Source organism: Mauremys mutica, chromosome 18 (assembly GCF_020497125.1).
Source record: "Mauremys mutica isolate MM-2020 ecotype Southern chromosome 18, ASM2049712v1, whole genome shotgun sequence".
Taxonomy (NCBI): Eukaryota; Metazoa; Chordata; order Testudines; family Geoemydidae; genus Mauremys; species Mauremys mutica.
This window is the reverse complement of record NC_059089.1, coordinates 8,562,609-8,589,224: the sequence shown is the minus strand read 5'-3', so window position 1 is coordinate 8,589,224 and position 26,616 is coordinate 8,562,609. Positions and strand designations below refer to the sequence as shown.

At 50.8% G+C, this 26,616-nt stretch overlaps 1 protein-coding gene across 1 annotated transcript; it reads right to left on the bottom strand.

Annotated features, from left to right (window-relative positions):
- Positions 1–2,896: 2,896 nt before the first annotated feature.
- ANAPC2 (anaphase promoting complex subunit 2) lies at positions 2,897–26,251 on the bottom strand. The gene is made up of 13 exons (XM_044992231.1): positions 26,107–26,251; positions 23,468–24,090; positions 21,494–21,626; positions 15,698–15,872; positions 15,380–15,499; positions 14,493–14,610; positions 9,340–9,521; positions 8,998–9,139; positions 7,989–8,064; positions 7,130–7,333; positions 5,462–5,591; positions 4,228–4,463; positions 2,897–3,461 (listed from the first exon to the last, which is right to left on the bottom strand). The coding sequence occupies exons 1-13, from the start codon at positions 26,191–26,193 to the stop codon at positions 3,249–3,251; spliced, it is 2,439 nt and encodes an 812-aa protein (XP_044848166.1). The 5' UTR covers positions 26,194–26,251; the 3' UTR covers positions 2,897–3,248.
- Between the last annotated feature and the right edge of the window lie 365 nt (positions 26,252–26,616).

The following is a 26,616-nucleotide window of genomic DNA, read 5'->3' as shown; positions in this document are numbered from 1 at the left end:
TCAGCCACACCATCACCGGTTCATTCACCTGCACGTCCACCAATGTAATATACGCCATCATATGCCAGCAATGCCCCTCTGCTATGTACATCGGCCAAACTGGACAGTCCCTACAGAAAAGGATAAATGGACACATCAGATATTAGGAATGGCAATTTTCAAAAACCTGTAGGAGAACACTTCAATCTCCCTGGACACACAATAGCAGGTGTAAAGGTAGCCATCCTGCAGCAAAAAAACTTCAGGACCAGACTTCAAAGAGAAACTGCTGAGCTTCAGTTCATCTGCAAATTTGACACCATCAGCTCAGGACTAAACAAAGACTGTGAATGGCTTGCCAACTACAGAACCAGTTTCTCCTCCCTTGGTTTTCACACCTCAACTGCTAGAAGAGGGCCTCATCCTCCCTGATTGAACTAACCTCATTATCTCTAGCCTGCTTCTTGCTTGCACATATATATAATACACACACACACACCCCCCTACCCCTGGAAATTTCCACTACATGCATGCGACGAAGTGGGGATTCACCCACGAAAGCTCATGCTCCAATATGTCTGTTAGTCTATAAAGGTGCCACAGGACACTCTGCTTTGTGCAGCCTCCTTGGGAACTGCAGAGACCACTAATAAACCCGGTGTTGGGTGCAAAATTGCTCAAAATCCTTTTGTGCTACTTGGTACTTTTTTGCCTTTTTAGCAGTTGGGACTAACGTTGCTGGTGTCTCCCACAGAGTTTTAGATGGTTCATTGGCAATGCTATTCTGGCAGCTGAGGAGGAATGTAATGTGTCAAAGATTGTGAGCTTGGTCTTGTTACTGAGGTTTCTGTTTTGAGGATCTCAGCTATACAAGACAGCAGCTCTTAGAAGGCTCTATAATCATTAGGAGCTGAGGAGACTGCCTCATTAGAAGACAATGATGGATTTTTGGGAGATGATGGAGGCTCAAGACATGCCTCTTCTTTGTTTGCAGATTGTCTTTGCTCTTCCATGTTTGCCGTTGGGGGTTTGGCAATGGATGCAGGAGGAGAGTGCAACGGGCTGCATTTTTGTGACTGATCAGAAGGAATTCAGCTCATGGATGGAAGTCCCCAGTATGTCCAACAGGGCCCAGATGGGCTGTTGTAGGGACAAGGCTGGTTATGATAAGGCTGAGCCACTGCCACTGCGGTGGATAACCTGGGGCTCTGAAGTGAGTGTCCCTAGTTTGGAGAGGCCTCCCTGGTCTGTGAGAAAGGAGAGAAGAAAGTTCTCTACCAGAAATTAGAGCGGGGTGATGGAGAAGAGCAGTGGTGCTGAACTTCGAGGCAAACGTCTAAGACATGTACCGATGCTGAGTGTGACACCACTGATGCCTAAGGCAGTGCCAGAGACATAGCGACATTCGATCAGCCAGTGCTGATGTCAAGGAGGGCAACTGCCCAATGTCAGGTGTGGGCACTGAGGGTGTCTTGTATTTCTTCAGTACTGAGCTGGAAGTTGAGCTGGAATCACTTGACCCTGCCCTATGAGCAAGCTTAGTTCCTGGGAAGAGAGGAAGGGCTGAAGCTTCTCCTTGTGGGAAGAGGGAAATCAGTATCAGAAATCATTTCTGCCCAGTGATCAGATCTCCCCGGCCTTGGTGAGGAGGTGGCATTGGCCTTCAGTGCCACAGTGGTAGCAGGTACCAAGGTGGTCTTTGGTCTTGGATCCTTGTCCAATGGCACTGAGGATTTTTAGCTGGTCCAGCCAGTGTCCCTAGTGACCAGTTCCATCTTATCGGTCATTGGCTGTTCTTTGGGGTCTACAGTTCCTCTCTCAAGCAGCCAAAGTACAACTTCAGGTGAGTGTTCCTGGATTATCTTGTCCTGTTAGAAATGAATGGAAACCGAGCTGCACTCTACCAAATGACTCTCACCAAGACAGAAGACAGCAGCTATGGCTGTGTGAGAGTGGAATAAGTCTGGGGCAAGGAGGACAGTGTGTGAAGCCCCCAAGGACACAGAAGTTACCATTTTAGGTTAAGATCATGTTGCAAAGAACCTAGGAGAAATTTAATCAATTAATTTTAATTTTTGAAAAAATAATTTAACGGGGAATTTTTCTGGGATTTAAACCTAGCTAAGGAATTAGAAGAAACTGCAAGAAAATTCCGCCACAGGGTAGCGGGAGGACACTGCTTATGCCATCTTGCTGCCACAGGTGGTAAGAGGAAATGGAGGGATGACTGTGGCTGCCTTGCCCTCTGTGTCTTCGCGGGAGGCAGGCCCACGGGAATGCTCACAATGCAGCCCAACTGAGACTGCTGTTTCTAGATTCCGATCTCATTTGCTCACACGCCCCTGGAGTGGGTTTCATACACAATGACACACTTTAGAAGAACAGCAGGATTCCAAGAAGCTGTTTGTTTGAACAGTTCTGGATTTGATTCTCCCCATGATCAGCCTACACCACCAAGTGACTCCCAATATCTGTACCGTAGGGTCGCATTTGGCCAATTAATGCCTGCTCCCTTGCTACCCAGTGCCATAGGCCAACGGCCGCTGCAGACTGAAATGGCTCCCGCCCCCCCGGTTTGAATGGTCAGCCCCACGCTCCCTGGGAGAGTCCTGCAGAGTGGTGAGCCTGCACGGAACTTTTCCTCTGCATATGCCAAGACACGTGCCTTAAGTGGGGCCTCAGTCACCACAGCCAGCTGCAGGAGGCTGCTCCAGACACATTACAGGACCCAGATGGCTCTTCCAGCCAAGAGCCCATCTCCCCCAGCACAGGCTGTGTGGAGGCCCGGGTGAGAGCAGAGAGCAGCCTGGCCTGCAGACACTGGAATTCAGGCCGTACCAGCTCCTCCAGCCCAGGGAGAGGGGATTCCAGAGGGCTCTGCTGGGGGGTGAGAAGGGAAGAAGGAGTCAATGCATTCTAAGAGAAACACGGCTAGCATTTTTATTAACCGGGGAAATGGACCCTAGACACCAAAATACAGGACAAAATGGGCTTGCTGGCACCAGCCCCTCTGCTTGGCCCAGCTCAAAGGACCTCTCCAGGCGCACTGTGCTTCAGTCCAGAGTACTACTGAGCTACCGCCACACAAAGGGCAGCCAGTGGGGAGAAAGAGCATCCCAGAAACCACAGCGACCCAGCGGAGAGGCAGAGCCTGTGCTTAACAGGGGCACCTGGATGTCACCTGAAGCAAGTTTAACGGAGGTGCTGAATGCAGGCAGAATGGCTGCAAGGGAGCACCGTGCTCAGGGATTGGTGGGGAGGCTCACATGCTAGCTGCAGTTCTTAGGCAGGCGATAGACACCACCGGAGTAGATGAGTTGCTGGTCCCGGACTTTCTTCTGGAGGAAGCCTTGCAGCTCCTGGATGTCAATCTCTGTCACCACCGGACCCGTCATCACAAACATCTTCAGCATGCTGTGAATCCGCTCCAAGGACAAGCTCTCCAGGTTGGTCAGCATCGCCTGAATATACGTCCAGAAAAGCTGCAGGGGGACACAAAGGCAGGGGTAAATCCCAACCACACCCCCAACCCTGGCATCCCACATGCTTCACTACAAATCAGGGAACAGAGACTTTGGGAGCATATGTACACCTTGAGACTGCATGAAAGGGATCTGCAGGGCTGAACGTGCATGTGTTGCACTCTGCTGCATCGGAGCCATACAGACCCACCCTTTGCATGGTCAATGGCTAACAGTAGCACTAGGCGTTTTAGGACAACGCTGGAGAACAAGCTCTGGCCGGCAGTGCACTAACAACTGCCAGTGGCCAAGTGCAGGCTGAGTCCCTCCATGTTCCATGGCAGCTCTCTCTATCCTCTCCCAGTGCCCACAGAATCCCTAATGCCTGACCCCAACAGGATGCTTTGTGGCTGCTGGACTTCACACCCCTTCTTAGGAACCCAGAAAGAATGGTGGAGCCCAGGGCATGGCCCAAGGCACCTCTGGCTGGACAGTGGCCTTTCCAAGCCAGAGGAGCTGGCTTGTCACTGCTTTCAGGAATTCTCGGGACCCTCTGAACGCAGCTGGTTCTGGGGCAGAGTCCCTCCAGAGACTGGAGAAACGGTGTATGGCTGGCTCCTAGCGTGTGCCTCACAGCCCAGCCTTGAGGTGGGAGCATTAGCCCCATTCACCCCAGACTGGTCATTCTGCTAACTGGGAGTGACTGGAACAGAGCAACAAACCACCACACAAAGGAATGGCAAGGATCTTCCCACTCTGGAAACACCCAAGGTGCTCAGGAAAGTACCTGCAACTCCTCCTCTTTCTGGTCAGCCTGTGATGCCATGGCAGAGTCGCCTTCTTCATCACTGTCTATCAGAACCACCTTCTCCACCTGATCCTTCTGCTCCTCCTCAATCACTGTGAATGTGCCCTGGGGATCCTCACGGAGGACGCCTTGCTGCAGCCACAGGGTCATCTTACGCCTCAGCGATGTCACGGGAACCTTCAGCACTTCACTCAGCTCCGCTAGCGTCCACGTACCTGAGGGAGACCACAGGCACCACAAGGAGGAGTAGAGTCACTCCCTGGTATGGGAGTTGGACTCAATCCAGTAATGCCCAGCCCAGCATCAAGATAACACTGCCACCACACAGGCCTGAGCGTGTATACCATCAGCACAGGCACTGCCAGAGCAGATCACATTAGCACTCCCTCTAGCCCAATGTCCTGTCCCCAGCAGCAACTTCCCGTCGAACCAGGCTGCACAGGAAGGGCAAGAATCCCCATGGTGGGCTATTCTGGGATCATGTTTCTCCCAAACCCTGTACGTGAAGGGCAAGCTTAGATGCCTATGCAGGATTCTAGCCCTTCTAATGCAACAGTGGAGGTTCTTGTTATCCATATCCATGGCCAGGCCTTTTCTGAAGCCTGTTAAGCATTTGGCTTCTCTAACCTCTTGTAGCAATGAGTTCTTCGGGCTAATTGCGTTGTGTGAAAGGATTTCCCTTCACCAGTGCCAGCATTACTGCTCTGTAGTTTCACTGAATACAAGAGTCAGATTCACCTCCTCTATCACGTCCCCTCATCTCAACAGTCGTCCAACCCAGGCCTCCAAATATCCCCAACCTAGAAAGTCACTGAACAGGCTACTCAGAGGGAACTGCGGCAGTCTCTGTGCACTTGGGATGGCACTGAACTGGCACCACCAGAGGAAGGGAGCTGGGGGACAGGGCGTGAGAGCAGGGAGGGGGCAGGCAGATGTGGCGGGAACTGAGGGAGGAGCTGCCAGTGGGCAGGAGTAGCTGAGGGTAACTGCGCAATGTGTTCCTGAAAGCAGGCTGTGCGCTGAGCTGCTGCGCAGGTGAACAGGCCTCTCTCGGAGCAGCACTAAGAGTAGAGGAACCATGGCCAGATCGAGTGGGCTCTGGATCTGCTCTCGAAGTGTTAGGTCTGTGTGAGCAGAAGTGGCTTGACCTGCACAGCAGAGGGCAGTGGTGAACACACCAGTGATGTGGCTGGGCCCACCTGGCCTCACTCACTCTTGCTCTGGAAGTGCAGGATGATGGCTGCATGCACAGGAGACACGGAGAGGGAGACAGTGCGATCCGCCAGCTCCACATCCAGGTTCACCAGGCCCAGGTGATGCTTCCAACTGAGAGTCCTCATGGCCTGGAAGAAGCAGCAGCAGCGGCTCACACTTCACATGCATGACAGGTCACTCACTGACTTATCACACTGACTGCCATTCCCTGCGGCCTGCACCGCGCTCAGCCCACACAGCCACTGCTCTCCCACCAGACACAGGCACAGCCCCCCTGGGCTACCCGTCCCCAACAGCTGCTCAGCCTTCTGGGCCCCCACCTCCCCATACAGGCCATTGCCCTGCCCCTCCCTTTCCAACCCTGGCTCTGCGTCACCCAGTACTGCTCTCCTCCTCGGGCTGGACTGGGAAGAAGGCCTGAGGGCAGTTGGGGCAGAGGGGCTCGTTTCTGTCCAGAAGCGCTATTCAATGGGAGCAGGGTTCCGGTAGGAGTGACACAGCCTCTGCAAGGTGGAAATGGGCATCACCTTGTAGGCTGAGAGCTCTGCCCACTGGGCCAGGGACGTAAACCATTGGACAGAGGCTATTTGGCATTTCCTCCCTAGACAGTCTCCTGGAGGTGGGGAGGGCACTGGCACCCCACACCATGTGCATCTCCCCTCCCCATCAGCGAAGGCCTATTAGGGGAAGACTAGACACAGACGCGCTGGCTGGCCTGACAATGATCCCAGGAACGCCGCCCCTCCCCGCCCCCGGCCCCAGCCAACTCCCAGCCTGAGACAGAAATGGATCGCAGATAGCAAGAGGGTGGGCAGTGGGGACTGAATTCATGAGATGCTGTCCCCACGCTGAGGCCGCTGCGTGGAGGTTATCTTATGGGAACCAGCTGCGTTTCCGGGCACACACATCTCTCACTGCTTTGAATTCAGTTGCTTTGGCTAAGCTGGTGCACTCATGTGTGAACATTTATAATGGTTTTAAACAGGTTCTACTGGTTTAGCTTGTGCCTGTAGAATATATTCACACCAGCTAAACTGTTCTAAGCTGTGTGAAATCGATACGGGAGCATCCACACACACAGCTGCTCCAGGTTTGCTACATGTAGATAAAACTGCCCCTTCTGTTAAACCACTGCCACTGTGCAGGGCTGGCTTCAGCCAGCAGGCCTCTTTGGTCTTCCTAACGTTTGCTCTCTGCTCTGCCTGGCACGCAGCAGGCTGGGTAAGTCCATGCAGCTGGCTCCACAGAGATGAGAACCCCTCATCTCTACACAGAGGAGAAGGGACTTGGAGCCTCCACCTCGGCTCAGGTCTGGTTAAGGGGCATGGACAGTGCCACAAAGGGCTACAGGCTGCTGGAGATGAAGGGAGAAGCCTAAGGACCCAGGAGGAGATGTACATTGCCAGGGATGCAGGCAACAAGTGGAACCAGATGGGGAGAAACAGCACCTTGGCAGGGCCAAGAACACAGCATTGGCAGCAATCAGCCATTTCTCTTTCAAATTATCCACCGTGCTGCCTCCAGCTTCTCAGCCCGCTCTGCAGCCCCTGGTGGAACAGGCTCTCCAAAGCCAAGGGTGAGGGAGCCCCACTCTGCTTTCTCTCTCATGGGTGCTAGTTGCAAGGCATCCCCTGCCCTAGCTAGACAGAGCACAGGGCTCCCTCACCTTTAACTTCTCATACTTCTTGGAATAGGCTTCCATGGCCTCCTTGATTTGCTCGGGGAGCTCCAGCTTCTCCTCTTTCAGCGGCGGCCAGAATTCGCTAGACAGGATGACAGCAACAAGGCTAAATGGGGGCCTCTCCTCTTCTGGGAGCTTCTCTTCCTCATCACGGATGTTGGTGTTAATGCGCCGCGAGTCAGCCATATCCTGGGGAGAGGCAGGACACAGCACCCAGCTCAAAGTGCCTGCTTTTCTCCTGGCCAGGCTCCGAGGCAGAGCCAGGGCTGGGCCCCACAGCAGGCCAGAGGTCACGGCCATCACAAAGGAGAAGTGACTTGAGCTGGAGAAGGGGGCATGGCAGGGGAGGATGTGGACATTAGATGGCCGTTTGTCCCCACTATCCACTGAGGAGAACACCAGACAGGCTTTAGCACAGACCGCCAGGAAGAAGCGGGGATCGCCCCACACCTGCAGCCAAGTTGCTGCCTCTACTGTACCTGCTCTAGTGACAGATGGGATGACAGCCCCAGATTCACCAGCCCAACCCACTCAATGGCTCAAAATATGGAAGGACTTTGACCACAGTTCTGGGACCCCCCACATCACTCCCACTCCCCATGGAGCCCCCTCCATCTCTCACCCAGAGTCCCAGGGAGCCCCTCCCATTCCCCACGCTGCTTCTGTCCCACTCCAAAAGGCACCCCCTTACTCTGCAATACCCCCAGAGGCCCCTCTCCAAGGGATGGACTCAGATTTAAGGCAAGCGTCCCACAGGCCACCCCTGGCTGCCATTCTCTGTGACACCCTGAGACGTGCTGTGGAGCATGAACCAAGCCCTGGCACTGGATCATCAAGAACCTACTTTTAACATGACCTCACAATAGTGCATCTGGGCTTCGCCAAATCGCAGCTTCAGCAGCTCCACGTTGCGGATTTCCCTGAAAACGACAGAGGCAGAGGCTCACAAGCAAGATCCTGGGAAGAGAAGCTGAGTCCCCCACACAGAGCACAGCCGGGAGTGGCTACCTCAGGCGGATGGTACCAGGCATTTGAGTGAGGAGGGACACGCCCACATCCAGGGCATTCACCCCCAAGCCTGAGGCTGCTGCCGTTGGGCTGGCAGTTTGTACCTGCCCTTGCCATCCCTAACTAACAACACAGCAGCACACCTGGCCCCCTTGCCAGCCATTCATGCCAGAGCGTCTGGCTTTCGTTAGCCCCATTCCATAGGTGGAGGAACCAACGTGACTTGCCCAAGATCAGCAAGCAAGTCAGAGGCAGAGCTGGGGACAGAACCCAGGTGTCCTGACTCCCAGTCCCATGCTCTTCCTACTGGGCAATGCTGCCTCCCCACATAACAGCCTCTGCAGGCCTTCAGGGCCCTTGAAGCTGATGTGAGGGAGCCAAGAGGATCCTGGGGAGGGGCAAAGCCTGCCCTCTTCCCTGGACTCCAACTCTCTTCCCTCGCTGAGCAGCACAGCGTCCTCTTCCTAGCGTCTCAGGGCTACACAGGGCAGGCTGTGCAGCCAGCTGGGCCCAGGACGGCCTGTAACAGACTGAGAGGCCAGGGATTCAGCTCTGTGGCTGACCTTCCCGTCCAAAGATCCTGGCCCACACTGCCAGGTTCCCTGCCTCTGATGGCCCATGCTGCTTTCCTGGCGCTAGCCACACAAAGCCAGAGGCATTTCACTCCAGCCTCCCTCCAATGACAAGTGTCCAAGTAGACAGCCACAGCTCAGTGGGTGAGATCACGGATTTCAGGCTGGGAACCCAGAACTGCAGAGACAGCCTCACATCAGATAAGGCCTTTCCTGGGACTGCCTGGCTGGGGCATCTCCCGTGCCGACCCTGGGGGCGAGTGCAGGCCTCACCTTTCAGCGCTGTAGTTGAACTGGTGCAGCAGACGGTCAGCCAACAGCGTGCGGTACTCATTGATGAACAGATCCTTGCTCCCATAGATGCTCACTAGCAGGCTGATGATGTCCGAGGAGCGGCGCTTGGAACTCAACTTCCCTAAGAAGACATGCCAGACCAGAACATGAGAGACAGAGCCCACCCCCACTCCCATCTCCCCAGGCTCTGCCCCATGGAAGGCCTGGGGACGAGCAGCGCTCACTCAACACCACAAAAGGGAACAAGGAGGAAGTCATGGGCTGTGGAATGTTCAGGTCAGGATGGGGGTAGCTGCAGCTGCTCTGATCCTAGTGTCTAACCTGGGTCAGCATCAACTGGGTCAGGCAGCCAGTCCTCTGGCTCCGAGATGTCATCGTCACTCTCCTGGCCATTTTCCAGCGTCACTGGGTCAGCTTTCGAGAGCTCATTGGCTAAGTCACCAGACCCTTCGGCATCACCCGTTAGACCCGCCACAATTTGACGCACCGTGTCCTCCCTGGTCCTGTCCGAAAGCAGGAGGTGAAAGGGGCGGGATCAGCAAAGGAGTAAGCACAGCCCAGCCTGGCATGAGATGTACACCTGGCAAACACAAACCTGGGGGAGTAGTAAATTATAAACTGCACAGGTCACTAACGAAGAGGACCAGATTGCTTGGTAAACTGGGCACAGACAAACATTATGCATTTTAATGTGGCTAAATGTAAATGTATATACCTCAGAAAAAAGAATGTAGCCATGCTTACAGGGTGGGGGCCTCTATCCTGGGAAGCAGTGTCTCTGAAAAAGATTTGGGGGTTGTGGTGGATAATCAGCCGAACATGAGCTCCCGGTGTGATGATGTGACCAAAAGAGCTAATATGAACCTGGGATGCATAAACAGGGGAATCTTATGTTATCTCTGTATTTGGCACTGGTGCGACTGCTGCTGGAATCCTGTGTACATTTCTGGTGTGCTCAATTCAAGAAGGATACTGATAAATTGGAGAGGGTTCAGAGAAGAGCCATGAGAACGATTATAGGATAAGAAAACATGTTTTATAGTGACAGACTCAAGGAGCTCAATCTATTTAGCTTAAGAAAGAGGCAGTTAAGGGATGACTTGATTACAGTCTTTAAGTACCTACATGGGGAACAAATATTTAATAACAGGCTCTTCCATCTAGGTGAGAAAGAGCTAACGTGATCCAATGGCTAGGAGCGAGACAAATTCACCTAGAAATAAGGTGTAGATTTTTAACAGTGAGTAATTAGCTATAGGAACAATCTACCAAGGGTTATGGTGGATTCTCCATCACTGACAATTTTTCAGTCAAGACTGGATGTTCTTCTAAAAGCTCTGTTCTAGGAATTATTTTGAGGCAGGTCTCTGGCCTGTGTTAGAGAGGAGGTCACACTAGATGATCACAATGGTCCCTTCTGGCCTTGCAATCTCTGAGTTGTATGGCACAAAACAGAATATTGAAAGGTATGAGCATCGAACCAGGGCATAGCTTTGCAATAATAAACACCATTGCTTAAAGAGGGGGTCATTCCAGTTAACAGTCTGGGTCATACAGCAGTACAATGCTTGAAATGAAAGAAACAAAAACCCTCCAACAAGAAAAGGATCAGAGGAGTTTACTGTACATCAGCACCATTTACTGGGTATCGATGGAAGTAGCACAGAAACAGCTAAAACCTGAGAGCCATTAGGAAGCGTCCAATAAAAACAACAGACTTGCCCTCCTCCAACTAACCCGCAACAGCGTGTAAAACTTGAGGTCACTGTGCAGGAGCCCAGAACTAGCCACGCTCCCATGGACACTCTGACGGGGCGTACAGACCGGAGAGGAAAGTGCCAGAGAAGTCCTGGTGGTAGGGGCTGGCTCTGTCCCTCTGGCCCTGTCAGTCTTGTATGATAGGGAGGAGGATGTAGCTAGCAGGGGCAGGAGGTGCAGGTTTGCCCGAAGCAGGGGACTGCAGGAGTGAGCCCTGAAGCGACAGACAGAACTCCTAGCTTGGAGACCTTTACCTCAACCCAGAGAAGAGTACAGCAGACTCCAGGGAAGACGGACAGGCTGAGCCTGACTCGAGGCCTTGTCTACACTACAGAGTTTTGTCAACGCAAGTTACACCGATGTACAGCCACCACTGTAATTAAACCGCTGCTGCATGTCCACACTGTGCTTCTTGTATCAGCAGAGCACCGCCACAATAGCATCTCTTGCATCACACAGAGAGAAGTGCACTGTGGGTAGCGATCCCACTGTACAACTGGCCATTGGGACGGGTTTGCAATGCCACATGGGGTGGGTACAGCATCACATGAGGAAGGTTTCTCAATCCCATCATTCCATGGGCATCCTACTAGATTGCCAGCTGCTTTTCAACTGCCCTGGTAACCTGCAGCCCAGCCATCTCTGTCAGAAAGCATGAATCCTGCACTGCTCTTCAGTACTGTGATGTGTGTTATGAACACAAGGCTACAAGAGGAGCCCAATGGGCGATTATTCGGCTGAGGGAGGCCTTGAAGGAGTATTTTAACACTGAGCCATAGTAATGTGTGTTGCTGTAGTGTGCTGAGCCTGGCACTGTTTGTTTGCACTGTGCTATGAACCTAATAATGATTGCTGTGGGTGCCCGAAAAGTAACATACTGTAAATCACTTTTTAAAGTAGCACTTGGTAAACTGACCAAACTGACATTGCTGAGGGGGAGGAGAGGGAGTGAGTGAGTGAGTGCGTGCGTGCGCGGGGGCGCTGTCTCTAAGTTCAGACAGCAGCCAATCCTGAGGCAGGAGCTGGTGTCCCTCTGTTCCCCCACCACCACCGGCAGGGGGAGGGGGACACCCTGACATCAGCCCCCCCCCCCCACCTCCATCCCCGCTCCGCACAGCACGAGTCTCTTACCCACACCCAGTAGCAGCCCATGCTGCCTGCCTGCTGCTGTGGTCCTAGCCCAGAGAGCAGGATTCTGCATTAATGTTTTGATTCTCCCACAGCCTCCTCTCCCCACAAACCAAGGAGATCCACCCCCTTCCCTGTAGACCAGGCAGGAATGTGTTTGCTGCCAGGAGCCCGCATGCTCAGCTGGGCAGTAGCTATGTGAGCTCTCCACACCGAGGAATTTCAAGCTTCCTAGGGCTTTGAAAGGGGAGGGGCACATGCCTGTGTAGCTGAATGCAGGGCAGCAGAGTTCAAAACAGTGAGCAGAGCAGTCATGGTGGGCATTGTGAGATACCTCCTGGAGGCCAGTAACGGTGATTTAATGAATGCAGTGTTTACACTGACGCTTTTTCGATCTAACTTTGCCACAAAAAGCTCTATACCTCCTGTCAAGGTGGTTTTATTTTGTTGGCAAAGCAGGAGTTTTGTTGGTGGGAGGAGCACTGTAATGTGTACACTTCCACTGTTCTGTTGGCAAAACTGTGTAGCATAGCCAAGGGCTCAGACACCCAGCCAGAGCGATTTCCCCAACCCTCCCTACGTTGGTGCTGGATCTTTGGCAGCACTGTAGACTTACCACCCCCTTCTATGCAGGGGCCACAGAAAGGGAGTATCCCTGAATATGTTGGGGTCTGTGACTTCCCTCATCCAGCGAGATTAAAGAAGGTGCACAAAAGGGCAGAGACACCCCCACAAATAGCAAGGAAGTGCTGGGACTACCCAGTGTAGATAACTGGGCATGGTCAAGTCCTCTACGGACGCTGTTAGACAGCCGCTGCCTTCCTCCAGCGTCACAGGACTTAGAGTTCTGACTGAACCCCACAAATACGCTGCAGAACCCAGATGTGCTAGTGACACCTGTACCAGCCACATGACCAAACTGACATTTCCCGATGCAACTGTTACCAGGATTACAAAGTGATGAGATTTCATTTAGAGATTGTATTTCGCTGTGATCTTTAACATGACTAATAGAGCCATTTTGTTGGGGCTACGTTCTTTCTAATGAGACCTCAAATAAACATCCTTGGATTTTAACTAACTAATGCTATATGCGTATTCCTCCTTTATAAAACCAAGCAAACTGGCCTAAGAAAAACTTACACAACAACGTTAAGAAACTGCCCTTGATGTTTTAAATTAGTCCCCTTCGTACCAAACAATTCAGGCAGCAGGGATCCCATTCCTAGTCATGCCTTAAGTCAAGTGCGTCCTTATTCCCTCGTGAATTATTGGAAATGGGACAAAAGTATTAGAGTGCTAAAGAGTCAATAGCCTGAGATGGTAAGTCCAGCTGCTTGGGCCCCAAAATAGATCTGTGTTAATCACAGGACTGCATGTGTGTTCTGTACATGCTGTGACAAAGTTCCTCCTCTACCTTGGTGGGTCCTGCGCTTACTGGCTGATTTGCTCACCTCACAGATTCACTCTGTGGGCTGGGAAACAGCCCAGAGATCTTCCCCTCTGGTAGAAGCTACAGTCCAGGTCAATTCCTCCTGTGTTTGATCAGGAGTTGGGAGGTTTGGGGGGAACCTGGGCCCACCCTCTACTCTGGGTTCCAGCCCAGGGCCCTGTGGACTGCAGCTGTCTTGAGAGCCTCCTGGTACAGCTGTGTGACAGCTACAATTCCCTGGGCTACTTCCCCATGGCCTCCTCCAAACACCTTCTTTATCCTCACCACCGGACCTTCCTCCTGATGTCTGATAACGCTTGTACTTCTCAGTCCTCCAGCAGTTTGCCTACTCACTCTCAGCTTCTTGCACGCCTCTTGCTCCCAGTTCCTCACACGCACGTCCTCTCCTTTGGCTCCCCCTGGCCTGACTGAAGTGAGCCCTTTTATAGCATCAGAGGGGCCTTAATTAGAGTCAGGTGCTTAACAGCCTCACCTGACTCTTAGCAGGTTAATTGGAGTCAGGTGTTCTCATTAACCTGGAGCAGCCCCTGCTCTGGTCACTCAGAGAACAGAAAACTGCTTATCCAGTGGCCAGTATCTCTCCCTTCTATTCTGCTGTTCCCAACTGGCCTGGGTCTATCACAATGCCTAGAATGTTTGTTGTATCTACGCTTAATCGATGATTGTTTACTGATGTGGTTTTTTGTGAATTTAATAAACTGTTAATTGGCTAAGAATAACCAAGTGTCTTGATTTGAGAAATACTGTACAAGATAAAAGAACCTAGAGCTTAAAATTAGTAAGCGTTTTGCAGCATGAGCTTTCGTGGGTGAATACCCACTTCTTCGGATGCAAGCATCCGAAGAAGTGGGTATTCACCCACGAAAGCTCATGCTGCAAAACGTTTGTTAGTCTATAAGGTGCCACAGGATTCTTTGCTGCTTCTACAGAACCAGACTAACACAGCTACCCCTCTGATACTTAAAATTAGTAAGCTAGCGCTCCCTGGACTCATTAAAAAGGGGTTACCCTAATTAAATTCTATCCCTTTACCGGCTACATTTAAACTAGATCTGCCAGTTTGATAGGTTAGATTTCAGCTTTGAAATCTACTGGCAGATCAGAAGATTCATTAAATTGTCCCATTCACACTTACCTCAAGTACTTCCTGATGGGCTCGCAGGCCACCTCCAGGATAACCATGGAGGGGTCCAGTTCTCGCAAGGCCTTGATGGCCGAGATGTAGAGAGTAATGATGTCCGACGTGTTGACTCCTAAAGGGGGAAGAACAGGCAGAGTCTCAGAGCAGAGAGCAAAGCTCGGACCCAGGAAGGGCCCTAAGGGAGCCTTAGTTAGATCCAGAGAGGTGGAGGAGAGGTGCTTGCTGCAGTGCCCTGGTCAGATGGAGGGACAGCGCTCCATGTGTCTGGGCAGCAGAGTCCAACCAGGGAAGCTGCATGGGAGCTACTGAAAACCAGCTCAGCCCGGACTGAGCGCTCAGCCCGGACTGAGCGCTCAGCCCGGACTGAGCGCTCAGCCCGGACTGAGCGCTCAGCCCGGACTGAGCGCTCAGCCCATGCAGCACTTTGGAGAAGCCTTTGACCAAAGACAACCTTCTAACTCGGTTCCTTGCGGCACTGCAGAGAAAAGGGGAACCTGAGGTGTGGGACAGAGCATTCCTACAACACACGGATATCCAAGAGCGCACTAAAGGTAATATATAGGTAATAATTGGAGATCTACCAATCTCCTAGAACTGGAAGGGACCTTGAAAGGTCATCGAGTCCAGCCCCCTGCCTTCACTAGCAGGACCAAGTACTGATTTTGCCCCAGATCCCTAGGTGGCCCCCTCAAGGATTGAACTCACAACCACTGAGCTATCCCTCCCCCCTACACTAGCACGGAGGGGGCAGGGACATGGTTACCACATGCTCACCTTGCCATGGCAGAGGTGCTCTTCAGGATATCCCCACTCACACACCCCCTTCAGGGACCGGGCCCATGCCCAGTCCCTGGGGGAGACACAAGGGATGAAACACTCACCGGGATGGAGAAGCCGCATTTCCAGAGCGCTTTTCAGGGAGCTGAGCAGCTGCTGCCTCTGATTGGTTCTTTCCAGGCAGAACTTGAGATCCTCCACAGCTGGCTTTGACTCTGGAAAATCTACAAACCAAACAAGCAGTCAGAGAGGGTGCCAGGCCCCATAAGGAGGCAATGGGAGAGCACAAGATGCCTCAGGGCACATAGGGAGGGGAAAGCAGGATTGTATGGCCACGAAGCAGGTCTGGGCTGGCAGGCGAGGAGAGGAGAGGAGAGGAGAGTGTCAACACGGCCTGGGCAGCACGCAGGGGTCGTGCTCACCACGGATGATGCTGAAGAGCTCCTCAATGCGCATGCTGGCATAGATGCGGTAGAAGAACCTCTGGACATGGCACCTCCAGCGCTTCAGGGTGCTGCTGGCCTCTGGGGTGGAGTTGGCCATGGAGCTGTCCTGCAGGAACACTCTGCTAAGCCAGCCAATCACCTTCTCGATCCACTGCACAACAAGAGGGACAATAGAGAGAGCCACACAACCCAACCGTGCCAGCCACCATCCCACACACCTTCAGCAGACTGGAAATAAAGTGTACATTTTTAACAGTCAGAGTAATTAGCCACTGGAACAATTTACTACGGGTCATGGTGCATTCTCCATCACCTGACAATTTTTAAATCAAGACTGGAGCAAAAGGTCTTCTGTAGGAATTATTTTGGGGAAGTTCTCTGGCCTTTATTATACAGGAGGTCAGACTAGCTGATTTCAATGGTGCCGTCTGGCCTTGGAGTCTATGACATTCACAGCAGGCTCCTGGGGCACGCAACTCCACGCTAGCCACCTGAGAAGAGCATTGCCCTCTGCCATGGTCCAGACCCAGCTCCGACTAGAGATCACTGGTCCCTAATAGCCAGCAGTGCAGCTAGAGGCAGCATCATCGGGAGAGTGAGTTAGCAGATGCAGCCAAATTTGAAATAAACCACAGAAACACCATGAGACAGATCCCACAAACCACTCCTACTAACACAACAGATCTCATGTGCCCAGCAGACATGCTATATTCTGAGCCCAGCCACTAACCATGTACCCTACGAGATCGTCGCAAGTCAATAGCCAGACCTGCAGCAAAGATGACTTCCAAGACCTGCATATGAGAGAGAGACGCGTGTTGAAGTACGTGTATCCCTATGAAGGGGGCGTTAACTGGAGCTGCATTTCCTAGCCTCCTGAGATGTGCCCCAGGTACACTGCCAAATGCTGCAGCACCAAGTTGCCACCTGCTGAAGATCTACATTTCCTCAGACATTCACAAAGTCATGGGGATGCCCATCCTGGAATGAATGGCTCTTCCCCAGCAGGAATCCCCAGGGACAGCACTAGGGATGGCTGTAGCATTTCCTACCAGACAACAAACCCTATCACCCTCCTTACTGTCCACATGGAGCCATCAGCAAAAAAGAAGCAGTTTGGTAGTACTGATTATCAGCCTTCTTTACTATGCCAAAAGAGTTGTAATGAGGCACTGGTTAAGTTGTCAGCATCCAGCCAGAAATTACTGGAATCCATTCACATGCTATATGCGCAGTTACATAATATACACTACATAACAATTAATTACAACCCAAATGTAATTTATTACAAAATCCTTGTTTTTACTTTGGTCTTGATCATTTTTAGGCATCAATGGGGAAACAATGAGTACTGACGACTTCCTCAATCTTTGGAGCATACCATGGCAGAAGACTCGGTTAAACACAAGACTCAGTGGCACCTTACATGCTATAAGAAATGTGTCCGTAAACTGAATTTGGGAAAGTTGGAGAGGAAATACATTGAGCATCAGGAAATAGCTGAAGATGTTGGTAAAAGTGCCAGCTGTGGGTGAGACTCGCCTTATACCAGGTCCTGTGGCATGCACTCTGAGAACACTGCTGCTTCTGTGGTAAACCAGAACCCAAAGGCATCCACCTACTTTCAGCACCTAAGTCAGGTGAGAAACTGAATGAAGCAGTCACTTAGCAAGAGCATAGCATGGAAAGTAAAGTTTAAGTGGTTGCATGGCTGGGATGTTTTTCCCAGAAGCAACCATGCACCATCCAGACTCATTAAACGCTGTTAAATGCCAAGAAGGGGCAATTTTAAGCTACAGGATGAGGTTACTCACACTTGCAATCCATCCACATCTGATGGACCAAAGCCTATTAATATCATGACATAAGCAGTCTTCAGAGATGAGACAGCTAAAGATGTCAGTCAAATGGTTACTTTGGATCATGACTTGTAAGAAGCCTTCAAAACCCAAAGAATTATCCAAGGCTCCATCAATCTATGGGCTCCAATCAAGAACAGACTACAGCTGTGCTCGAATGCAAGAATAAAATCAGAGTGAAGGTGGCAGAGACTCTTACAGAACTGACTGCAGACAGGTCATTGTTTGCTCATCTCCTGGTCATGCCCAGATCTCAGTGTGATGTTGATCTACGTGAGACTTTAGGAAATACAAGTTCTCCATGGTGCCACAATCAATGTTTGAAAACAACAGAACAATACTTATGTACCAGGCAAAAAGCAAACTAATGCACATCTTGCATGTTTTTCATAAGCCAGCACCTACTGACAATGTGACTGATACCTTATGCCAGCAGAGGCCTTTCAGCATACCAATCATAGATGGTATGGCTAAGGTACAAGCTCTCGACACACAAACTGTTAACACCTGCCGAGATTTGGCTGAACACTTCATTATGAGGCTACATAGAAAATACTGGACCCGTGATGAAGTCCACCTTGTGTTTGACATGTATGTAGTAGAATCAATTAAAAATATTACCAGAAAGAAGAGACTCCATGGTATTACGCTAGTCCAATACAAAATCATTGATTCCACGAACATCTCCAACATCACAAAGAACTGTCTCATACCCACACAAAGGACAAGTTAACCACAGCCTGTGGAGAAAACACTCCAGCATGAGAAGAATTTCTCGAAGAATGTCATCGCATGGCATAATAAAGCTTCTACCTCCCACTGTTCTATGGAGTTTCTTTGTTATTCCCATGAGGAGGCTGACACTAAAATTATCTTGCATGCCATCAATGCCACAGAGAGAGGTGCTACCAAACTCCAAATTTTTGCACAAGATTCAGATGTTCTAGTGCTCTCTGTGAGATGTTACTCAAGACTCCCGCAAGATTCTTTTTGTGCCTGATGCTGGGGAACAGAATCGCTGTATATCCCTCAGAGATGTTTTCCTATAACTCAGACCAAAAAAAGCCACTGCACTGCCAGGTTTCCATGCCCAGGATGTGGCACTACTGGAAGGGTGGCTGGAAAGACCATATTATCTTACTAGAAAGCATTTGATTCAGTCTCTGAAGACTCTCTCCTTGCTCTGAAGGTGCTCGGAATGCCTGATGAGATCATAAATGCACTGGAGGCGTTCATGTGATGAGTTTACCATTTGAAGACCAACATTACAACACTTGCAGAGTTATGTTGGTGGATGTTTTGCAAGAAGCAGAGAAAAGGAGAAAAATTGCCAACCAACATGGGATGCATTTTTACCTGCTATCAAGAGGGCAAATTATCAAGCCGTGGAATGACTCTGGGATGGCTGAACACATCCAAAACTACCTTCCCCATCAGACATGGATGGGTCCTGGAGGATGGACCGATCACACCAGTTGCGTGTGAATACCATGCACTCCAGAATCAATTATTTAGCTAATCAAATGCTCGTGCGAAAACCAGAGGTTGCAAACGTTTGGCCAGCAGCCTGCCTCACACAGAGATGTGTGAGTGCAGCATGGACAAGGATCAGTGTGACATCATGTCTAACAATGGTGCCCTAGATGGAGACAACACTGATGATGACTGATGAATAAATGTTTTCAATCCTACATGTCAAGGCTAACTTTCCTAGGTTTACCAAAGATGAGCATCTTTATGTGAACAATGCATCCCTGTGGTAAACTATAATTTAAAAAACATTGATTTTTAAACATTTTCTTGAATATATATCTACATAATTGTTCTAGGTTTGCCATGTTTGGTTCCATTGTGTTTGTGGGAGAAAGGGCTTTTGAACAATACCCAACCTAACCCATTTCTGATTACACTGTTTCCATCAACTGGAGGACCTGGACCTGGGAGCTGAGGGGCAGTGAGTCCCCACCTGCGTTGCCAGAGAGGGTGACACCATTGAAATTAGGATTCTGTAGATTTTTACAAATCAAATGATGTCGCCCTTATCTTTCCATCAGTAACTTGCCCACAGAATGAGATTTTACTACATTATGCTCCCAGATTATGCAGCTGTTAGTCCAGGGGCAACATGAGGGGACATGCAGGATCATGGGCCCTCCCCCCCAATTTGTTACTTGGCTTGTACTGAGCATGCTCAATAACACTGCTGAAGTCGGCTGCCCTCATTCTGCCCCCACACTATCAGCAGCATGGGTCCTCTCTGCAGCTCTCTCCCCCTTTATAAGACTCAAGGTACCTTCCCTTAAACCCAACTGGGCAGCAGGTGCATTCAACCTTGCTCCCTTTCTTGCAAGGTGGAGTCACCCTGTGACAGGGAGCTTCTAATGGGGTTCTGCAGGGATTGGGTGGGTCCAACCCTATTTAACGTTCTCATCAATGATCTAGAAGTAAATATAAAACCAATGCTTATAAAATTTGTGAATGACAAAGACTGGAGTGGTAAATAATAAAGACAGTGCAGTCATTCAGAGTGATCTGGATCACTTCATAAGCCAAGCCCATTCAAACAAAATGCATTTTAATACAGTCAAGTGCAAAGTTATATATCTAGGAACCAAGAATGCAGGCTGTGCCTACAGAATAGGGGGCTGTATATGGGAAAGCAGTGACTCTGACAAGGACTGAGGGGTCATAGTGGACAAGGGCTCCCAGTGCAATGCCGTGGCAAAAAGAGCTAATGCAATCCTAGGATGTATAAGCAGGGGAGGAATGAGTGGGAGCAAGGAGATGATTTTACCTTTGTATACGGCATTGGTGAGACCAATACTAGAATACTGCATCCAGTCCTGGGATCCACATTTTTAAAAGGCTACTGAAAAATTGGAGAGGATGGAGAAACGAGCCACAAAAATTATTTGAGGGCTGGAGAAAAATCCTTACAGTGAAAGACTTAAAGAGCACAATCTGTTTAGTTTATCAAAAAGAAGACAGAGGCGACTTAATTATGGTGTACAAGTACCTTTATGGGGAGAAAACAGATACTAAAGGTCTCTTTAATTTAGCAGAAAAAGGCAAAACAAGAACCAATAGCTAGAAGCTCAAGCCAGACAATTCAAATTAGAAATTGTGCTAATTGTTAATCACTCTCATTAAAAAATTGCCCCTAAACTCCCAAGAGAAGTGGTGGATTCTCCATCTCTTGAGGTCTTCAGATCAAAACTGGATGCTTTTCTAGAAATTATCCTGCAGCCAAACACCAAGTATTGGGCTCAGTACATAGATTCATAGAGTTTAAACATCTCTGCCAGAGGATGTTATAAAGGCCAAGACTATAATAGGGTACATTAAAGAACTAGATAAATTCATGGCGGATAGGTCCATCAATGGCTATTAGTCAGGATGGGCAGGGATGGTGTCCCTAGCCTTTGCCAGAAGCTGGGAAATGAGCGACAAGGATGGATCACTTGATGATTTCTTGTTCTATTCATGCTCCCTGAAGCACCTGGCATTGACCACTGTCGGAAGACAGGATACTGGGCTTGATGGACCTTTGGTCTCACCCAGTATGACCGTTCTTATGTTCTGAATGCTAGAAGGGACAATTGTGATTATTTCCTCTGACCTCCAGCATAACCCTGAATCAATTATTAATACAGAGGAAACAATGAATTGTAATGGCCTGTGTTATGCCGAATGTCAGACTAGGTGATCACAATGGTCCCTTCCAGGCTTAAACTATGTGAATCTATGAAATGGGAAATTTCCACAGGCTTCTATGTCAACAGTTATGGGGGCTTGGCAGGTCAAGTTAGGATTTCTTCAAATAGGAGATTCATTTTGACATCAACCCTTTAACTTGTGACAGAAACAAGCACATGCCGCCACCAGAACAGCTCCTGGTTGCTGTGGGCCTTACCTCCTGGAACTCATTCAGGAACGAGCGCTCATACTCTCCCCTGCATCTGCGCTCCATCCTCTCCTCTATCATCTTGTGCAAGATGGTGGTGACAGCATTAGCACTCACTCTCTCCAGCAAGTTCAGCCTGTGACTGCAGACATAAACAGTGGCCTCGTTCAGAACATGTAGACAGGAAAGCACAAAACAAAGTGCAAAGTAACTGGGTTCAGGGGAGGGAAGGGGTAGAGGTCTGTACTGCACATTGGCTAGCATGTGTCAGATTAGGAACTGGCCTCTCTCCACATAGACAGCAGCACAGACAGAGGAGCACTTCTAACCTTGCCAGATGTCAACATCGTACGGTACTTGGGTGCTCAAATACCAAGGTGATCGGCATTGTGTAAACGTCTAGCTGGATAACGGGGCCACAGACTTGAGGGGGATTGGGTTTGCTCAGTAAGCAGGGTGTTTATTTGGGAAGGGGTTTTTATCTTTTAGGAAGGAAAAAAAATAGAAAATAGGGCAACTAGAACAAAACTTACAACATCAGACATTAATGGAAAGAAAATTAGTGAGACAATATAAAACTCATGGATTCCAAACAATAGGATATGGTATAATGTGATATAGTCCAAGTCATATCAAATTGTTACACTAGTCTACTGGGGAAAAGCAGATCTGGAGACAAAATACATATATTCTATACAATTAAATGTTACTTATAACATTTTGAGCATTTCACAGGTTTTGGCCATCAGAAAGTTCATCAAACAACGCTACAAAGGAAGAAACTCCTTTCCAAACTTATAACACAAAGGGTTTTTTTCCATTCCCAGCCAGGCAGAGAAGGTAAGGAGTCACATTCCTAGACCTTTCATTCCTTCCTGGTTTTTGGTTTCATACAAAGACGAAAGTTCAGTTAATGTTACATCAAGTTGGGGGTTAGATTTTTTTTACACATACAACACTGTTAATTCCTGTGTGAGTAATCTTAGGGACAGACAGAATGTCCAGCTATAGCTCCCTATCAGCACAGAGGATCAGAGAACTGGAGTGGGAGCTTTCAAATCCCTCAACCAAAGGGAGAGGGGGCTGGCTCTTTAGCAAATCTTTTCTCCCAGGGGCCTGTCAGGAGCTTAAAATAAATCAGCGTCAAAAATAAAAACCAAGAGATTTTAAATAGACTAAGAATCCATTACCCTCCCAAGGGCTCAGGTCCTATTCGCTCCTGTGATGGTATAACCTCATTAGTTCTCCAATCCCCTATAGCAGCTTCCAGCCAAACACTGCCAGTAAGATCTGATATTTCTAATGGGGAAACAAGCAGGTCTGTTTTTAAACCCCTCATTCAGGCCTTCTCCATACATATCTGAGGAGTAATGAAGGGCAACCGTGCTTTGCACCCTTGGTACCACCACATGTATTTCTCCTATTTTTCCATATTAAACGTGACAAACTTCTTCAGGAACCTTAACTTGGGGGGGACAGAAAATCGTTCGCTTAGAAACACTCTCCCTTTAAAAAACACCAATCAAAGCCCGTGTCCAGGTCAGGGGATGCTCATGCATCAGCAGAACCTGTTTGTCTAATAATATGCTCAACCACAAATCATGGGCTTGATGCAAGCACCACTGAGTGAGATTCTCTGGTCTGTGCTGCCCAGGTCAGACTCGATCATAAAGGTCCTTTCTGGCCTTAAAAATCTATGTATCGGAAGGGTAGCCGTGTTAGTCTGGATCTGTAAAAGCGGGAAAGAGTTCTGTGGCACCTTATAGACTAACAAACGTATTGGAGCATGAGCTTTCGTGGGTGAATACCCATTATATACATCTGACGAAGTGGGGATTCACCCACGAAAGCTCATGCTCCAATACGTCTGTTAGTCTATAAGGTGCCACTGAAGTCTTTGCCGCTTTTATGTAACTATGATGGGCTCCTATCCGGGTTGTGTGTTCATTCTGTCTAACAGACCCCTCCCTTTAAGATACGCACAGGATTTCATTGAGCTGCTGAAACTGCTCCATGGCTGTGGGACACCAGCACTGCTCTTTCTTACTGCTGCAGCCCATACACTGCAGTCCGTCTCCTCCTCCATCCTCCATATCATTCTCTTGTTCGTTTTCACTCATGCTGCTCTCGCACGCGTTCATTCTGTCTTCACCCTTCTTCCACTGCCGCATGTAAATCTTGAAGGTGCGGCTGTAGAACTGCTGGATCATCTCCTGGAAAGTCTTTGTGGTGGTGAAGAAGAGGATGGCTTTGAACATGGTGTAGACTTTCTCTCGCAGCATCTGGGAGCCCGTTCCAAGGAGCAAGCCCATTTTGGTCCATTTTTCCAGAAGGTCCAAGCTGTTTAGATAAGGGTCTAGGCGGCACTTGAGCAGACAAAATGCATCCAGGAGAAGCAAGGAGCACTGTGGTTCTTCGGCTGTGTTTTCATACTGGCCAATACAATTCCAGAACTCAGGAGCTATATTTGCCTGAAGGTCTGTCTGTAAAACTTCAGTGAACCATTCTTCTAGGACAGAGTGCAAGCCATAGCGTTGCAGCACTTCCACAGCAGCCTTCAAATCACTGTCCTTCAGTAGCCCCACTGAACTGGATCTGGGTGCTGCCTAAAGAGAGAAATCAAGTTAAATACAAGCATGGGCACCAACAAATTACTAACGCTGCACTTTGCAAATCAGGAGAGATCAATTCAGAGAACAGGGAGCAGGATATGAATGGAGCCTGCCATCAGTAGGTAGTTGGGTCACATGTGTCAGATTGACTGTAGGTTACCAACCAGCTGCTGTTTGGTGTTCCCTCTTTGGAGAGGCTGGGGTCTGAGTCTTGCTCCTGATGGAAAGGTGCCCACATCACAAGCATGAACACTGCAATTAGCATCAACTGCTCTCCTTGCTGGCAGCAGCCATGGAAGTCATAAGCTGATTGGCCTATTTATCTAAGAGCCGGAAGCCACAACGGCAGCCAGTCCGCATTAATAATGGCACATGTAAGTTTCTGTTATATGTCCCCTCTAAAACCAGCAGAAATACTTAGACCAGCCTCAGAACTGGCAGATTAGATTTAGAAACAAGATGAATTTTTCTAGACAAAGCAAAGTGAACTGGTTCCCAAATTAGAAGATTCTAAAAATAGGGGCACTCTCAGAACTACTGTGGAGATCCCAAGGCCTGTGGACACCCTCTTGTGACCATCTTTGACTTTGCAGGAACACAAACTAAGGGAATTCCCACATAAGAATGTTGTTAGAATGCAGGCAGACATCCATTTCTCTGGTTTGTCACTTTTCAAGAACAACTGGATATAAACAAAATTTAGAGACCCAGGAAATTCAGAGTTAAGTTTGCGCTTATAAGAGAGCCAAAGGCACTACCTTAACTCTGCTGTCCAAGTGATGCCCTATTAGAAAAAGAAAAAGTCAGGACACCTTACTCGTCTAAAACAAACAGCATGGTGAAAGTGGGCATTCCCCCCCAAAAAATCCTGCAAGGAGCTGAGGATGCTCAGGAGCTCCCAGGGTGGGGCTCTATGATCCCACCTGCTGCCGACAAGCCATGAGCTAGCAATGTGTCCAAGTGCAAACCTCCCAGCAGGGCCGGCTTTAGGAAGCCCGGGGCCCGATTAGAACAGTTTTGATGGGGCCCCAGCAGGGATGACTAAAAAAAAACAAACAAACACCACGTTAAAAAAAAAAACAAAACACGTGGCGCTTGTACTCACCGGGCGGTGCTCCTAGTCTTCGGCAGCGGGTCCTTCACTCACTCCAGGTCTTCGGTGGCACTGAAGGACCTGCCGCTGAAGTGCTGCTGAAGACCCGGAGCGAGTGAAGGACCTGCCGCTGAGGACCCGGAGCGCTGCCAGGTGAGTAAAAATTTAAAAGGAGCCTCTAGCCAGCGAAGGGATTCTTGGCCACTTGCCCCACCCCCCGGTGGCTCTGCCACTGGGCACGGGGCCCTTTAGGTGCGGGGCCCGATTCGGGGGAATTGGTGGAATTGGCCTAAAGAGGGCCCTGCCTCCCAGATCACGAAATTACAGCATTTCTGAGAAGAGCCAGGCCAGTACACTAACAAACCCCAGACACAAATATGGGACACACATGAGAAAACCGGTGCTCTGTATTTCTGATACTGTCCCTGAAAGGAGACAAGGAGGTGGCCGTGCCTAGGACAGCAGAGACAAGGCAGCCTAGTTACCGAACCTGGCAAATTCTGGATATTTGCGCCTCTGACCAGGGCAAGCTCCGCTCCGGATTGCTCGTTTCTGCAGTGGTTTGCTCAGCTATTAACAAGAAACATTCCTGCTGCAGTAGCACCGAGAGGCCGAGCAGCTGGTGCCCCGCTGTGCCCGGGGCTGTCCAGGCCCGGGGACCCTCCCTGCCCCCAGGAGCTTGGAGCCCGAACAGCCTCCAGCCGGACCATCCCGACCCGCTCACACCCCGCTCCTCCGGCACCACATGGCTTCGGCGAGGTCCGGGCAGCAGCCGCGAGTCACACGGCGCAGCTCGCGGCCTGGGGCGGCTCGTTCGGGGAGCTCCGGGGTGGAGGGGGGGGGGCTGGAGAAAATGGCGGGGGGCCGGCGGGCCCCGGTTGGGGGGACGCGGCGCCGGCCCTGCCGCTCTCACTCACCAGCCCCAGGGCGGCGGGCGGCACCAGGCCGGTGCTCAGCGCGTGCCAGGCCGCCGAGAGCTCCGGGCCGGGCCCCGCCGCCTCCATCCGGGCCCGCGCGCGCGCCAGGAGGCTCTGAGGCCGGGCGGGGCGGGGCGGGGCGCGGGAGGCGGTTGGGGCGGGGCGGAGGCCGGGGACTGCGGGGCGGGGCGGGCGCCGGAGGCAATTGGGCTGGAGGCGGGGCGGGCGCTGGAGGCGGTTGGGCTGGGGGCGGGGCGGGGCCGAGGAGCCGCGGGGCGGGGCCGGGGAGCCGCGGGGCGGGCACTGGAGGCGGCCGGGGAGGGGCCGGGGAGCCGCGGGGCGGGCACTGGAGGCGGCCGGGGCGGGGCCGGGGAGCCGCGGGGCGGGCACTGGAGGCGGCCGGGGCGGGGCCGGGGAGCCGCGGGGCGGGCACTGGAGGCGGCCGGGGCGGGGCGGAGGCCGGGCCGGGAGCCGCGGGGCGGGCACTGGAGGCGGCCGGGGCGGGGCGGG